General features: G+C 38.0%; 1 protein-coding gene across 2 annotated transcripts in view; it reads right to left on the minus strand.

Moving 5' to 3' along the window:
- Nucleotides 1-2,250: 2,250 nt before the first annotated feature.
- Nucleotides 2,251-18,185, minus strand: part of LOC127451702 (Na(+)/H(+) exchange regulatory cofactor NHE-RF2) — a 50,069-nt gene continuing 34,134 nt past the window's right edge. For both annotated transcript variants that reach the window (XM_051716589.1, XM_051716588.1), the window contains 3 exons: nt 5,997-6,150; nt 4,805-4,908; nt 2,251-3,140 (listed from right to left, as the gene is read on the minus strand). In XM_051716589.1, the coding sequence (XP_051572549.1) occupies nt 2,973-3,140; nt 4,805-4,908; nt 5,997-6,150 (426 nt within the window). In that variant the 3' untranslated portion in view covers nt 2,251-2,972. The remainder of the gene's footprint in view (nt 3,141-4,804; nt 4,909-5,996; nt 6,151-18,185) is intronic.

An 18,185-nucleotide genomic window follows, 5' to 3' on the forward strand; every position in this document is an offset into this window, starting at 1 on the left:
GACCCGGTGAGGTCTACAGTGGAAGTTGATTGTCAGGACCAAGGAAGGGTTAAGCTGTTTTTGTTTGTTTGTTTTGTTTTTCCCCAGAAAAGATTTCCCAGACTGGCTTTTTCAGATTTGGAATCAAGTTTACTGGCGAAAACACCTTTTGTTTGCAAGCAGAATCTATATTTGCACACATTTTTGCAACACAATTAAAACATAAATAGTTACCAAACACAGATATAAAGGCAAATTGTCCACATGATGTTTTCTGCTGAACTACGTATATAACTGTCCAAAACAATATCATCTAGAATGTGAATGTCACACTTTATTGAAAATAATAATAATAACAATAATATGTCTAATATATCTGATAGGAAATGATTTCCCATTTGTGCTTAATGTCAGCGAGCAACAGAAAAGAACAAAACAAAAACTATTATATTAACTACTACTGTATCATGAATTATTAAGAATAATAATGGTAATGCTGATGTTATATATTGCAATATCTGTGCCGTAAATGCATATAGCACTCTCTCAAAAGCTTTCATGATTGTCTGTGTAGTCTACATAGTGGATAACAAAATTCAACCAGGTTTGAGGTCAGATACTCAGTGATAATTTACAAATACAAATGGTTTAGTTTGAGGGTCACTAAAATGTGTAAATCCAGCTGTATTTATGTACAGTCTTTACAGCATCAATACGGTTACAAACATCTGTCCGCTTCTGAAATGTGCAGATAAGGCATACGTTAAACTTGATTGTTTTACGAGTTGGATTGCTTTTGATTTGTTTCTCCTCCTTGCATGATGGTAATTTCTTGCAGGCCATCTGTCTGTCGGTCTCCAAGGTTATTTATTCAATACAAATAAGTGTCACTACAAGTTAAGCTCAATTCGACAGCATTTGTGGCATAACAAACATAATTTCAAATTGGCCCTCGTTTATTTAAAAAAGCAAAAAATGCAGTTACAGTAAGGCACTTACAATGGAAGTGACGCCACAAGACGTAAACATACGTGTTAACGTGATTTTAATGTGATTAAATCAGGAATTTCATCATGACAACAAAGTTGTAAAACTTGATATAACTTTACACAGATAAGGTTAGTGAGCGATTTTATCACACTAAAATCATGTTAATATGTATCATGTCTACGTCCTGTGGCTATACTTTTGCAACAGTGTGCATTTCAGCGTTTATTGACTGACTCCGTTCAATTTCATTGTGTCTCGTTGTATCTGGAATTTTTTTCTTTTTTATATATAAATAAACGGGACGAGGTGAAATAATTTTTTGTGGTAATCAACATTATGCCAAAAATGTTGTTGATTGAGCTTAAAAGGATATTTTCTCATCATTTACTCACCCTCATGCTATCCCCGATGTGTATGACTTTCTTTCTTCTGCTGAACACAAACAAAGTTTTTTAGAAGAATATTTCAGCTCTGTTGGTCCATACAATGCAAGTGAATGGTGGCCAGAACTTTGAAGCACCAAAAAGTAATCCATATGACTTCAGTGGTTAAATCCATGTCTTCTGAAGCAATATGACAGGTGTGGGTAAGAAACCTCCCTGCCCAGTAGGTGGCGATATGCGCGAAGAATGTGAATCTCCAAAAACAAAAGAAGAAGAATGTGAAAGTGGAAATGTACATTTTAAAAAGGACTTAAATACTGATCTGATTCTCACCCACACTTATCATATCTCTTCTGAAGACATGGATTTAACCATTGGAGTCTTATGGATGCCTTTATGCTGCCTTTATTTGTTTTTTTGAGCTTCAAAGTTTTGGACCAGGTCTACTTGCAATTTATGGACCAAAAGAGCTGAAACATTCTTCTAAAAATCTTCATTTGTGCTCTGCTGAAGAAAGAAAGTCATTGGCTGAGTTCTAAATAGCATACTACCTATACTACTTTTACTTCTTCTGCCATATGTGTCAATGGCAGAAACAGTATGAGCAGTATAGTAGTATGCCATTCTGAACTCAGCCATACACATCTGGAATGGCATGAGGGTGAGTAAATAATGAGAGAATTTTCATTTTTGGGTGAACTATCGCTTTAACTTGTATTGAACCTGTAACATTCCTTAATACATGGTTACATTGGTGATTTTGTTCCCTCTGTTGGTCGTACACATACAGTATTCTGCTGTGTTTCGACTTAGCTCTTCCTTCATAATGAAAACCAAAAGTGCAATGCCGGCGCCCTCTAGTGTTGAAGAAGTACTGTGCAGTTCCCTTGCATGCCAGTTTGTTTTTTTTTTTTTTTTTTTTTATCTCAGCAATATAGAGAAACATTCCATTTTATACCCAACAGTGGTATGTCCCTTCAAAGCTTTGTATAAAATAATCTATAAAGATACCAATCGGACTAATCCAGTTGATTATGGGTGTGTCTTTGGCAAAGATAAAATCCCCTTATTCCTTCATAAGCAATGATAATTCACATGATAAAACATACAATTAATACATAAAAAGAGCTTCATTAATTTGGCCCTTCTTAGCGGGATAACACGATCTTGTTCCTTTTTCTGTGCTTTTTTGTTCCAAATAATATGGTATTACTTGGCTTTTGCTAGTCCATTTTGTATGTTAATGTATGATATGTAAGTGGCCATATAAACAACATAAAAAAAAATAATAATAATAATAACGCAGAAGTACAAAACAGTAAAAGTATCACTCTGTATGAACAGTCTGACCTGTGCATTTCACTCCAGAGACTGTCAGTGAGCATCCAAAGTCATTTATAAGTCAGAAATCTTGCTGTCAGAAATTATCCGCTCCGGGCGAGTTCGAATCTTTTTATGGTTTTAAGTTTAAATTTTTCTACAAAAATAGGTGCCTCTTTTTTTCATCAAAAGCATTTGTCCAGGGATTTGAATGCAACATACATAGGGGGTCACGGCAGGCGTGTGCCAGTGTGTGTGTGTGTGTGTGTGTGTGTGTGTGTGTGTGTGTTTTTGTGAGATTCAGAAATTGCTGAAAATCTCATGTTTCTTGTTCCAGTCCATCTGGGGCGCCCTCTTTTTAGCACGCTTGGCATGGGCTTTCTCCTTCGCCTCGGCGGCCGTGGGGCTCAAACACAGACCTATTTCTTCAAACGGGTCGAGAAGATGACTGCTGCTGTCCCTCGACATCTTTAAGACACATAAATATACACATCACACAAGTCCAAACTGAGACAGTTTCAAAAAGGCACAATTTTCAATGGTGTACTTGGAGTGCAATGAATGTAGTTACGAATAGACTCCAGAAAACCTATAAGAATTCATTTTTCTCAATCAGTATTTTGTATTGTATTCCAGTAAAAATATCTAAAACTCTTTTAAAAAATATTTACTTGAGAGGCAAAATTCAAGGCAATATTCTAAAAGTATATCTTAAAGTATTAATTAGGTGTATAAGAAAGTTTTTTTGTTTTAAGCATAAAATACACTAAATTTTGTCAGCTTTATGCTTAAAAAAATAATAATAATAATAATAATAATAATAATTTACTCACCCTCATGCCACCCCAGATGTGTATGACTTTCTTTCTTCTGCAGAACACAAATTAAGGTTTTTAGAAGAACATCTCAGCTCTGTAGGTCCATACAATGCAAGTGAATGATGGCCAGAACTTTGAAGATCCAAAAAGCACATAAAGGCAGCATAAAAGTAATCCATAAGACTCCAGTGGTTTAATCCATGTCTTCTGAAGAGATCCAGTCAGGTGAGAACAGACCAAATGTAACTCAATTTCACTACACATCTTGACATCAGCAGTCTCTAGGCACAATCATGATTTAAATCTTGATGACACTTCCTAGTGCCTGACACATGCACAAAGCGCTAGATGGTGCTATAGGGAGAGTAATCGAGCTTGAAATCATGATCACCAAGGAGACTGCTGAAGCTAAGTTTTATAGTGAAAACTGAGATACATTTGGTCTGTTCTCACCCACACCTGTAATATCGCTTCAGAAGATATGGATTAAACATTTGGTCCTGTATTCACAAAGATTTTTATCTTACTACTAGGAGTTCTCCAAAGAGTTCCTAGCTAGGAGTTTTGCTTAAAACCTATTCACAAAACTGCCAAGAGCAGGTTTTACTAAGAAAATCTTGAGATAAGAGTAAGGTGGAGTTGACCTTGTTGCTATGCACTCTTATGAATCGCCCTCAGTGATTGGTAGACAGGGAACCACTATATTTCAGCTAAGACAGACAACGATAAATAGCGTTAAAATGCTTCATGAATTACTCTTAGATGAAAATTTTACGAGTCCTAAAATTAGGAGTGACACACTCCATATTTTTAAGAGTTGCTCCTAAATTTCTGCATTAGGAGCTATTTTTAGCCTTAAGATTTTTTTGTGAATACGGGCCCGGGAGTCGTACTTTGATGCTGCCTTTATGTGCTTATTGGAGCTTCAAAGTTCTGGCCACCATTCACTTGCATTGTATGGACCAACAGAGCTGAAATATTCTTCCGAAAATTTTGATTTGTGTTCAGCATGAGAAAAAGTCATACAAATCTGGGATGGCATGAGGGTGAGTAAATGATGAGAACATTTTCATTTTTGGGTGAACTATTCCTTTAAGAAAAAAAAAAAAGAAAATGCCAATAGGGTAAGAACAATAAACTTAATTCAAGATATATTCTCTGAAAACAAGTCTTACTATGCAAAATTTTGCTATTCAAGTAAATGTATCTTGTTTTAAGGATGTTTATGGGATATTTTTAAAAGGAAACAAGACAAAAATGCTGTGTATATTTTCTGTTTAAAATTGTATTGATGTTTCTTGTATGAACACTCACTGGTGTATTTGTGTCCTGACTGCTTCCGTCTGAGTATGTGGATCGAGAGGACGTCCCATTCACATGTGGGCTCGAGGAGCCGTTAGTTATGGACTCATCAAAATCTGAAGAACAAAAATCAATGTTAAGTTCCCTGTTCATTAATTAAGATCAAAGGGTTTATGTTAAAAGGCTGATCTGATGTTATTATCTAGAGACATCAGATCATTGTTAAGACATTGTTGACATAAAACAGAAAAAGAAAATTAAACATGAACATGTTTACTGCAAGTGTAACTGCTCTTTTCCATACAGTGTAAGTGAATGAGTGGTTGAATCCATGTCGACAGAAGCTATATGATAAGTGTGGGTGACAAACAGATCAATATTTAAGTCATTTTTATAATAAATATCTACTTTCATTTTCACTTCGACATTCTTCTACTTTTGTTTTTTGTGATTTGCATTCCTCATGCATATCGCCACCTACTGGGCAGGGAGGAGAATATATAAGAAAAACAGACTTAAATATTGATCTGTTTCTCACCCACACCTGTCATATTGCTTCTGAAGACATGGATGTAATTACTGGTGTCATATGGATTATTTTAATTCTGCCTTTATGTGCTTTTTGGAGCTTCAAAGGTCTGGCCAGCATTCACTTGCATTATATGGACCAACAGAGCTGAGATATCCTTCTAAAGATCTTCATTGTGTTCAGCAGAATAAAGAAAGTCATACACATCTGGGATGGCATGAGTGAGTAAATGATGAGAGAATTTTCATTTTTGGGTGAACTATCACTTTAAGGAGGCCAAATCAGGATCCCTTGCATGGGAAAAAGGGGGTAGTCCTGTGAAAAAAAATCAGCACCAATTATCTTAGAGATCTGTCAATTGCCTGTTGAAGGCGTTCAACTCAATTTAACTTTAATGTAATCCACATGTGAAGAGCTGGACAGCTGGATAACAGAAGCAGACAAGACCTCCAGTCCAGAGGTTTGTGGCCTTTGCTCAGAGTTACACGCCTCTATTGAAAGCCTGGGGGGAAACTGAGCATCTGTCTCTCTCTGAGCCTCAAGAGCGCATTCATTCGAAAAACAATCAAACTCCCCCTCAAATCCCAGGAACTAGAAATTGGAGAAATCTTTTCTCTTTCTGAATTTGTATGCATTTTTAATATTGAAGGTGTTTCTGCCAGTCTGAAACTGTACCTTTGATGTGGATGCTGGTGGGTGTGATGCCCATCTTTTTGAAATGTTCATCTGTATCTGGATCCACCACCAGCAAATGCGTTTCGTTACCACCTTTCTTAATAAAGGCCACAACTTCAGCATGCCTCATACTTTCAATGTTCACTCCATTCACCTGTACAGAGAGAGAGAGAGAGAGAGAGAGAGAGAGAGAGAGAGAGAGACAGAGAGAGAGAGAGAGAGAGAGAGAAAGACAGAGAGAGAGAGAGAGAGACACACACAGAGAGAGAGAGACAGAGAGAGAGAGAGAGAGAGAGAGAGAGAGAGAGAATTTCACTTATTTTATTACAACAGTGTTTCAAACAATGTACATCATATAAAAAAAACATTAAATCAAATTGTCAATAGAAAAATTACACACATTTAAATACAAAATGTTAAAATGAATTTAAAATAAAATGAGTCAGTTGACATTTCCATTTTTGCTTCTGACTATATACAAACCCAAATATAAAATCTTCCTATGAAAAGATAACATTCAATGAAACAAGCAACACATTCAAAAGATCAAAAAAGGGTTAAGTCGACTGCAATCCATAAACCAATGAAGGATGATTTCTCTTTCTGCACAAAAAGGACATTTATCACTCACAGTGGGGTTCAAAATAGATACAAAGGCATTCACAGCAACAGCCCCATTAATAATTCTCCATAGAATATCACCATTTATTTTTTTTAATTAATTAAGCTTCTAAGCTTAAAGAGTTTTTTTTTTTTTTTAGCACACAATAAATCTGCAAAGCCAGGAATGTCTTCTCCAGATACATCAACTATAGCTTGAAACACAAGTGGCTCTTCAAGGAGCCAATAAAGAGAAATTACTGGTTCCATCCACTTTTGTTTAAAGAAAACTCCAAACTTTAAATAAACATTTATAAAAAGAAGGAATACCAGAAATACCCAAACTCTTATGATCCATTAAAAACAGAGTCACATGGCGCCATGCAAGGATCAGACGTGTGAACGGCGAGCTCTGCGCACTTTGCTAGTTTTAATACTTTTTATGACATAAACCGGTGAGATTCGACACACTCTGTTCCACAACTGTTCTAGGAAGACAATATGTCAAAGAATTCAAAATCCTCGGGCTCTGGAGACATTAAAAGACACTTATGTGCTCAAGCTGACGACCCCGAGCAGGCCGCAAGCCTGGGAGTTGATTTAGTCGGAGAGGTGTGGGAAATGCGGTGAGAGATGCTGAACATGTCGGCAACGCTGACGAAGTTCGTTGCGGACTTGGAGGATCTTGCTGTGATACGTCGATAGATCACTGCCATGGAGGCGAAGTTCACTGAAGTGGTTACAAGAGTGGGTGATGTTGAGAAATGGATCGATTACCTGGAGTCATAGGAGAGGGAATTATCTGCTAATCCACTAGCGACCAAGGTGGATTTGGACATTGGATTTGGAGCATGTCTGGGAGAAGTTGGAGGACATGGAGAACCGTCTGTATCGTTGGAATCCCTGAGGGAGCAGAGGGACAGGATATGGTGAAATTCCTGGATGGGCTCTTTCCGAAACTGCTCAACATAGCAGGCCATAAGCAGGAAATTGAGTGAGCTCACAGGGTTCCTGCTCGCTGATCCGCAGAGGGAGACAGGCCCCGATCAATTCTGGCCAAATATCTGAGATCATCCAATAAAGATCTCTTGTTCCCAGACTTTGCAAATTCGACAAGAGAGAAGCGTGATCGATTCAAGGAATGCAAGAAACATTTACAACAATGGGAGGTTGCTTTTGCACTGATATTCACGGCCAAATTGAGAATAGATGATAAGGATGGCTGTAAAACATTCACATGCCCACAGCAAGCGATGTCCTTCATTAAGTCAATGGAGTGATCAAGTCATCTCATTGTACTCATGTTGCAGCCGAGTGGACCGGCTCACTGAACATTCACTTGACTGTTTGAAGATTCTGCACGCTTTTGTTTGTGCTGGTTCTGCCTAGTGGCTGGATTTTATTTTGTAGAGTGGCACACCTTCGGGACAGTTTTGTGGATGAATCTACATGCTCTTTGAGCTCATTTCTCCTGTTGGCTGGGGTTTGTTTTGTGGAATATTTCTTGCAAAGACATTGGAGTGATTAAGTCACTTGTTTGCACTCATGTTGCAGCCCAGTGGACCGGCTCACTGAACATTCGTTTGACTGTTTGAAGAATCTGTGCGTTCTTTTTGTGCTGGTTCCGCCTAGCGGCTGGAGTTTATTTTGTAGAGTAACACAACTTCAGGACAGTTTTATGGATGAAGCTACACGCTCTTTGTGCTTGTTCCTCCAATTGGCTGGAATTTGTTTTGTGGAGTATTTTTGTAAAGTCAGTGGGCTGAGTGGGTCATCTTGTTGTACTCATGTTGCAGTCGAGTGGACCAGCTCACTGAACATTCACTTGACTGTTTGAGGATTCTGCGCGCTCTGTTTGTGCTGGTTCCGCCTAGTGGCTGGAGTTTATTTTGTAGAGTAACACACCTTCAGGACAGTTTTATGGATGAAGCTACATGCTCTTTGTGCTTATTCAGTCTATTGGCTGAGTTTGTTTTATAGATTATCTTTTGCTGTGTAATTCTGTCTCACAAAATTTTTATAGAATCACCGGACTTGAGCAATCCGATGGCAAAGTTGTCTAGGGGGTTCTCGTAGGCGTACATGGACTGGTTGAGTTTGGATGGATGGACACCAGTTGGCGCTGTCGTGCACGGGGTTAATGCGCATGTTTTTCTTTTTTCTGTTTGTTTGGTTCTGGGAGATGTTCGGGTTCGGAATAAACAAAAAGAACGGGTAGATTCATCCACATAACTTTCCCGAAGGTGTGTTCCTCCACAAAACAAAGCCACTCCAGCCACTAGCAGAACCAGCAAAAAAAAAAAAAAAAAAAAAATTTTGGTTTCCTCGGACAGTCAAACAAATGTTCAGTGAGCCTGCCCATTCGACTGCTTCATGAGGGCAACAAATGACCTAATCACTCCAATGACTTGCAAGAAATACTCCACAAAACAAACCAATAGGAGGCATAAGTACAAAGAACTTGCAGATACATCTACAACACTGGGGACATGTAAATATTTTAGCATCTATTCTCAATTTGGCCAGGAACATCAGTGCAAAGGGGAACTTCTGTTGATGTAAGAGTTTCTTGCATTCCTTGAATCAATCACACTTCTCACTTGTTGAATTCGCAAAGTCTGGGAACAAGAAAATGCTGTGGTTCTTCCAAGAAAGCCTTCCTTTAATCCTCGCCTCGCGTAACACGAGCTCTTTATAGGATGATCTCAGAAATTTGGCCAGAATTGATCGGGCCTGTCTCCCTCAGCGGATCGTTCAGCCAGAACCCTGTGAGCTCGCTCAATTTCCAGTTTATGGCCTGTTATATCGAGCAGACTCGAAAGAAGTCCGTCCAGGAATTTCACCACATCCCGACCTTCTTCGGCCTCAGGAATTCCAACAATACAAAAACAATACTCTTGTAACCACCTCAGTGAATTTCGTCTCCATGGCAGTGATCGATGGACGTATTACAGCAAGATCCTCCAAGTCAGCAATGACCTTTGTCAGCATTGCAGACATTTTCAACAGTTCTCTGCGAATTTCCTCACTTCTCTGGCCAAATCGGCTCCCAGGCTTGCGGCCTTCTCAGGGGCATCAGCTTGAGCATGTAAGTGTCTTTTAATGTCTCCAGAGCCCGAGGATTTTGAATTCTTTGACATATTGTTTTCCTAGAACAGTTAAGGATCAGGGTGTATCGAATCTCACAGGTTTATGACATAAAAAGTATTAAAATCTGCAAAGAGCCCAGAGCTCGCCGCTCACACGTCCGAACCTCCCATGGCGTCATGCGACTCTATTAATTCCTTTTCTAAGTTGTCAGGATACAGATAACTGGTCTAAATCCGAAGCTTTGGCTCTGATAGCGTACTGCCAGGTAACGGCTTTTCAGCCGGGCACCTTCCAGTGGCCCAAACAGGGCATTAAGTATTTGGGTATTTTATTCCCAGCAAATTTGTCTGATTTAGTTAGAGTTAATTTTGACCCTTTAATAAAAAGGTTTTCGGGCAATGTGGGCAGGTGGGCTTCATTACATTTATCGATGATTGTGAAGGTTAATGTTATTAAAATGAATTGTATTCCAAAATTTAACTACCTGCTACAGTCTCTCCCTATAGATGTCCCCCTCTCTTATTTCAAGCAATTTGATAGCATAGCGAAGTCTTTCATTTGGAATGGTAAACGTCCCAGATTACATTTCAGTAGGTTGCATAGGCCGATTGACAAAGGTGGGCTAGGCCTACCCAAACTTTTGTTTTATTATTATGCATTCGGTCTCAGACATTTGGTTCATTGGTCACTTCCACCTGGAGAACCCCTCCCTGGTTTTGTATTGATCAGGAATTTCTTGCCCCTATTTCGCTATTGCAAATCCTTTCTATCAAACTAACCGGAGAAGTTAAGTTACACCCCATTATCTCGCATTTGCACTCGATATGGACAAAAGTGTCCAGAGTGTTTAATTCGGACATTTATTTAAATGTTGGTTCGAGCATATGGCTGAACACATAGTTATATATTAATAAGTCTCCTTTCTGCTGGACAGAGTGGAATGTGTGGGAGGTTAATACGCTCTGTGACCTATATGAAAGTGGAGTGTTGAGATCCTTTGAAAATATAGTTCAACATTTTCGGATTCCCAGGTCTCAATTCTTCAGGTATTTGCAGCTGCGCCACCTGCTCTGTACTATTTTTGGGAGTAGCATACACCACCCTAGAGCGGTAGATACTCTAAGAGTGGTGATTACTGCTTTTGGAAAAGGTCATGAGGCATCAGTGTATTACTCCCTGCTAATTCAGAGTCTGGGGGACGGAGCTTCAACTTCTCTCAAGAGATTATGGGAGAAAGATTTAAACTTGGTATTGGAGAAGGGAGTGTGGGATAAGATTCTAAAAAAAGTCAAGTCTGCATCTAGAGATGCAAGAGTGAGCCTTATGCAATTTAAGATTTTACTTTGATTCTGTTGGACCCCCTCTAGATTGTCTTAAAGACACACCCACCTGCTGGCAATGCCAGTCAGAAATTGGGGACACAACCCATGTTTTTTGGTGGTGTGTTAAGATCCAAACATTTTGGTTGAGGATTCAAATGTCATTTTGCCCCAGACTCTGTATTTTAGGCGATGGAGCGGTCACTAATATAGGGGATAAATGCATAAAAATTGGGTTCTAGCCAGTGTTATGATCGACAGACAGATTATTCTTAGGGGATGGAAGTCGGCTGGAGCGCCCTCATTTCAAGACTGGTGCACAGAGATGGGGAGGGTAGCGGCATTCGAGGAAATGTCATGTGGAAGGCAAGGCAGCTTAGATTTATTTAATTAAAAATGGGGCAGCTATTTGACCTTTTTGGAGGGCTCTTGGGAAAGGGTAGTGGAGAGAGAAGTGTAGTTTTAAATGTGTGTGATTATTTTTTTTAAATATATGTTTCTTTTTTTGTGTGTGTATACTCTAGTGTGAACACAGGGATATCTGTTGAGGGTCAGGGTGAGGTTGGGGGATTGGGAGGGGGAAAGGGAATAATGGGGGTTAAATGTTGATTCTATGAATATATGTTTTGCTTTTCTGTGTCAATTGTGTGAATCAATAAAAAGTGTTAATCGAAAAAAACAAAAAACAGAGTTAGATCCAGTCCCATATCACCAATTAAAAAAATTTAAAAAATACTTTGTGCCAGTGGCTTCCGCACAAGTGTATTCGATCCCACCAAAAGTTTCTGGATATACTGGAGACAAAAAGTAGCTCCTCTACTGGGCAGATTTACCAAACCTTGGCCTCGCTCGTCTTTGGGCAGATAAAGAATACTTTGAGGAGTCCAGTCATATTTGTCCCAAAAAAAGTCCACCAATTCTTTCTGAATACTCAAGAGAAGTCCGGTTGTGGGGTCTAGATAAGCGAGTCTATGCCAAAGAGAGGACGCCACAAGATTGTTAATTGTAAGAATACACCCTCTATAATACATTTGAGGGAGTAACCATTTCCATTTTTCTAAACACACTTTAACTTTATCAAATAGTCCTTCCCAATTTTCCTTTTACCATTCTTCATTTCCCAGGTAAACTCCAAGATATTTTAATCCACCTCTTTTCCAGAATAGTCTTCCAGGGAGACTAGGAAGATCCTCATTCCAATTCCCTACCAATAAGGCTTCACTTTTCCCCAGTTAACATTTGCAGAAGAAATATGTCTAAAATCCTGTACAATTCTTTCCAAATTATTGACATCATTTTTCTCATTTATAAAAACAATTACATCATCAGCATAAGCGGAGAGATAAAAAGGATCATTACAACCAGGTAAAGGTTAAACCTTTTAACTGAGTATGTCGTTTATGAAGCAAGGGCTCAATGGCTAGAGATTACAACATGCCACATCCTGTGAACCATAAAAGGAACACTTAAACCACCATTAATCTTAAGTACGCTCTCAATGTTACAGTACATAGCCTTAAACTTTGATATAAAACCAGTATTGATTCCAAAAGCTTCCAGGGTATTCCACAAATATGAATGCTCAATTTGGTCAAATGCTTTCTCTTGATCAAGAGAAATCAGACCAGTGATAACACCTAAAAGTTTTCAAGCATCCAAAACATCTCTAATTAAAGCAACATTGTCAAAAATAGATATGTTGGGAAAGCAGTAAGACTGATCGAAATGTACTAATTGTCCCATCACATTAGCTAATCTAGAGGCCAGAACTTTAGACATAATTTTATATTCAGTACACAAAAGTGACACGGGGCGCCAATTAATAATATAAGATTTAGCTTGTTCCAAATTTGATCCTGCATCGTCTGTTTTATTCGGACAGGCGCGAACAAGATACCCAATTTTACCACAACTAAAGCATTTAATTGTCGAATCAGAGACAGTGTAATCAAACCCATCGATTTTGAATTTAAAAAACAAGTCAAGTTCATCTACTCCATTCTTCAGAACCATAAACACTTGTCTTCTGAAAGAAACCAAATGTTTTACTAGTGGCGATTTACACCTGAGAGGGTTTTTTTTTAATGTTGGAAACTAGTTTATCATATTGCGACAGTTCTTGAGCAAGGACCTCATTTAACAAAAGGAGGAACGTTAGAGAGTATGATTTTCTTGGAAGGGCTACTCAGAGGAAAAACAGGTATGAATGAGTCGTTAAGAAGGACACCATTTTGTACCACATCAACCGAAGTCAGAAAAAGCACAACTGCATTATTAATGCACGAGACTGAGACTATATTACTATGTCTGATAATCTCTCCTACTGCTAAACTCTACACTCTGGATTCTATTTTTACTCCATGACACTGTGTAAGATTTTCAAAACTCACTGCGTTCAGATTAGTCATGCTTCCCAGCAAAACACTGGTAGCAGACTTAAACTTAAATTTCAATCAAAATTGAATAACTTCAAAACACACAAAAGTACATACAAAAAGTTAGAAAAAGTTTGAGCATTCATACAAGCCACGTTCCACCCACTCCCAGCAGTCACTCTGAGAGAGAGAGAGAGAGAGAAAGAGAGAGAGATCATTGTTTTTGTCTTGTTTGCCAGTAAAAATATATAGACTTTTATACTGAATGTGTCTTCCTTTGTATTCTGTGAATTTGTAAATAATTAAAATTTTTAAGCTTGAATCGTAATGTCTTTCTTAATGTATAAACACTTAAAAATATCATAAGTATCAAATATCAATGTTTATAAGACATTGCTTTTGTCACTTCTACAGCATACCTAATATATATATAATACAAATATACAGTGGGGGAATGGGTAGCTCAGCAAGAAGATGCTGACTACCACACCTGGAGTCGAAAGCTCGAATCCAGGGTGTGCTAAGTGACTCCAGCCATGCTTCCTAAGCAACCAATTGGCCCGGTTGCTAGGGTGGGTAGAGTCACATGGGGTAACATCCTCGTGGGGCGCGTGGTGAGTTGTGCATGGCTGCCGCAGAGAATAGCGTGAGCCTCCACACATGCTACGTCTCCGCGGTAACGCGCTCAACAAGCCACATGATAAGATGCGCGGATTGACGGTCTCAGACGTGAAGGCAACTGAGATTCGTCCTCCGCCACCCGGAATGAGGCGAGTCACTACGCCACTACGAGGACTTAGAACACATTGGGAATTATGCATTCCAAATTGGGGAGAAAAGGGGAGAAAAATCCAAAAAATACAATAAAATACAAATATACAGTGGCAAGAAAAAGTATGTGAACACTTTTTAAAGTTTTCTGCATTAATTGGTCATAAAACGTGATGGCTTCATCAAAGTCACAAGTACAGACAAACACAATGTTCTTAAGATAACAACACACAAACAATTACAATTTTTTGTATTGAACACATCCTATTAAACATTCACAGTGATGTGGAAAATGTAAGTGAACCCTTGGATTTAATAACTGGTGGATCTTCATTTGGCAGCAATAACCTCAACCAAGTGTTTCCGATAGCTGCGGATTAGACCTGCACAACGTTCAGAAGGAATTTTGGACCATTCTTCTTTACAGCAATGCTTCAGTTCAACCATATTCTTAGGATGTCTGGTGTGAACGGTTCTCTTAGGGTCATTCAACAGCATCTCTATTGGGATAAGGTCTGGGCTCTGACTGGGCCACTCCAAAAGGTGGACTTTCTTTTTTTTAATCCATTCTGTAGTGGATTTACTTCAATGTTTAGGGTCATTGTCCTGCTGCATCACCCAACTTCTACTGAGCTTCAGCTGGCACACAGCCACCCTGACATTATCCTGTAGGATATCTTGATAAACTTGGGAATTCATTTTTCCCTTGATGATGGCAAGCAGTCCAGGCCCCGAAGCAGCAAAGCAGCCCCAAAACATGATGCTCCCTTCACTGTACTTCACTGTTGGGGTGATGTTTTCATGTTGGTATGCAGTGCCCTTTTTTCGCCATACATAGTACCGTGTGTTTTTCACAAACAATTCAACCTTAGTTTCATCAGTCCATGGTTGAGTGTCAAGGTGGTCTTTGGCAAACTTCAGGCACACAGCATTGTTTTTGTTGGAAAGCAGCGGCTTCCTTTGTGGTGGCCTGCCATGGACTGTTTAATGTTTTCCGTATAGATGACTCATGAACAGAGATGTTAACCAGTTCCAATGTTTCCTTCAAGTATTTAGCTGTCACTCTAGGGTTCTTTTTTACCTCATTGAGCGTTCTGCGGTGTTCCCTTTGAGTCATCATGGCTGGACGGCCACTTCTAGGGAGAGTAGCCACAGTACTAACTCATCTCCATTTATAGACAATTTGTCTAACTGTGGACATATGATTATCTAAACTCATCAAGATAACTTTGTAACCCTTTCCAGCTTTATGCAAAGCAACAATTATTGATTGTAGGTCTTCTGAGATCTCTTTTTTTCGAGGCATGGTACACTTCAGCAGATGCTTCTTGTGAATAGCAAACAAAAAATATGTTTGAGTGCTTTTTATAAGTCAAAGTAGCTCTAACCCACATCTCCAATCTCGTTTTATGAATTGGATGCCAGGTTTGCCAACTCCTGCCTCTAATTAGCTTTTGTTGACGTCATTAGCCAAGGGGTTCACATACTTTTTCCAACCTACATTGCGAATGTTGGAATGATGTATTCAATATGTACAAGATCAATACAATAATGTGTGTGTTATTAGTTAAAACAGATCGTGTTTGTTCATTATTGAAACTTGTAAGACAAATTTATACATAAATGCAGGTAGTTCCAAAGGGTTCACATACTTTTTCTTGGCACTGTATATATTACATTATAACTTCTGCAGATATAAATTTAAGCTGGTCATGTAATAATGCATTATGCTCTAAGGTATAACTATGAATAGGCAAGTATTATAATGTATTACAGTTGTGGTTACAATTATTTATGTGATGTGCTAACATATTATAAGGTGTATTATGAGACATAACGTATGCATTATAATGCATTTATAATGCCTTTACAATGCATTGTAAATATAGGCTTCATAGAAAATGTTACCTATTTATTATTATTATTATTATTATTATTATGGTTTATGTCTTTACCAGAAAAAACAAACAAAACAAAAATATTCAATACGATTTTTTTTTTTTTTTTTTTAAATGTTCACTACTACAACATTTTACAAAAATTGATTGGGAGTATGCAACAGAAGTGTAAATAAATATATTTTTTTTATACTGTTAAATGACTGTTGTTCCCTTAAAAACGTACAGTGGCAGTAACATGGTAAAGTGATGTTTATATCATGGTACTTTGATATAATACCAAATTCACATAACATGTTACTTACAAATACTCCAAAGTACTTCGAAGAATATCATGGTATTAGCATCATGGTAGTATCCATAAGCCTGTTATCATTGTACATGTCCAAAAAAATAAATAAATAAATAAATAAATTGTAATACCATGCTATGGTTTCGTAAGTGATACTATGGTACTGTTTGATTACCATATTCATATACTATGGTATTTACTATTTACATGATACTTCAAACACTACTTCAGAGAATAGCGTGGTATTATTAGATCAGGACAGTGTCTCCATCCCCCTTTTGTTCCAGAAACACATAATCAGAGGTGTAAAATCACAAAAGCTTTGTTTATCTCTTTATAAATTGTTCACTTGTTTCTTCTTACACTGCGCCCCTACTGGTTGCTTAGCAACATGCTTCCGTGGTAGAATTAGGTTTCCAATAGAAGAGAGATGAAGACATGTTACAGAAATTACAACTGAATCAATCAAAACAAAAACACGAATATAAGATCTCCTCGCGCGCTCTCCTGCTGCTGAAGGGGATTGTATCGTTGTGTTTATCCTGTGGACAGATGGAGTCTGCGCTGAGTTAAATTGAACACTATCAAATATTAAAGTGTGTTGCTTTGGCCGCAGTGGCAGCAGTGTTGGTTTCAGATATCAGTGTCTGGAGGGAGACAGCGAGAGGTGCTGTCTAAGAACTGAAGGGGGCAGAACTCTGACTGCTGGACAGTGAGCAAGATGGAGAGAAATGGTGGAGAAAGTTAGTTTGAAGACTAAATGTGTCTTTTTTTTGTTTTTGTTTTTTTGTCAAGAACATCGTATTTCAGACTCATGTTTCACCCCCAAATGAACTACAAGTAACTACAAATAGTTCTGAACTTTCTATTGTATCTGTTGCACTCAAATATGCATCAGTACTACAAAGGAAAAACAGTGTACTCTACAAAAAAGGGCACGATGAAAAGTGACTTCACAATGGGTGATCTAATAAAAGTGTATGAAAAAGTAGCCCACAAAGACAAAGTGGTTATTATAGTAATACGCATCGAGAGGCCATGCATTAAAGTTATTTTACCACGGTTATGTATTGTGGAGTTCCTAAAAACGCCCCTTAACCATGTTAAAATCACTCTTTTCTTATCAGTTTATTCTTTTCACCATTTTCTATACCTTACGGCATATAAAAGTACAACAGTTATAGTCTGCATACTTCCTACAGTCAAAAAAAAGGATTTTTGCTGCTTGTTCAATTTACTTAAAGGTCATTTTTTCCTCATTAAAAAAGTTTTACTCATAAAGAAATTAATTGTAATTTTGAAACATATATATATATATATACACACACATATATATATATATATATATATATATATATATATATATATAAAATCATGAGCACTCACATAAAATGAAGAATCCAGTCATATCAGTATCCTTATAAAAGCTGTTTTATTCTACATGGAGAGGGTCCCCTCATGGGGGCTGCCATGTTGAGATCACATGACCAGCCGAATACTACTCGCTTAATCTCAGTAACCGCCCTGTTATTGGACGTGTTCACTCTTGGATCAAAGTAATCATGGCTGACTGTGAATACTGAATTTCTACAATGGCATCTATGACTTAAAACTATTAATTTTGAATGATTCTGCATCCATGCCACTAGGTGTCACTGCAAATCCTAGATGACAAAGCAAAAAGTTACTGAGTGCACCTTTAGTGAGTGCGTTCTTTCTACACAAAGTGTTTGTGTTGAGATTGCATAGTAATTTTAAGTTCAGAAAACTCATTTCAAACATGCGGAACCACTGTCCACTATTGAATCAAGTTCAGGTTAAGGTTAACCATTTATATTATAGTA

Source organism: Myxocyprinus asiaticus, chromosome 14 (genome assembly GCF_019703515.2).
Source record: "Myxocyprinus asiaticus isolate MX2 ecotype Aquarium Trade chromosome 14, UBuf_Myxa_2, whole genome shotgun sequence".
Lineage (NCBI taxonomy): Eukaryota > Metazoa > Chordata > Actinopteri > Cypriniformes > Catostomidae > Myxocyprinus > Myxocyprinus asiaticus.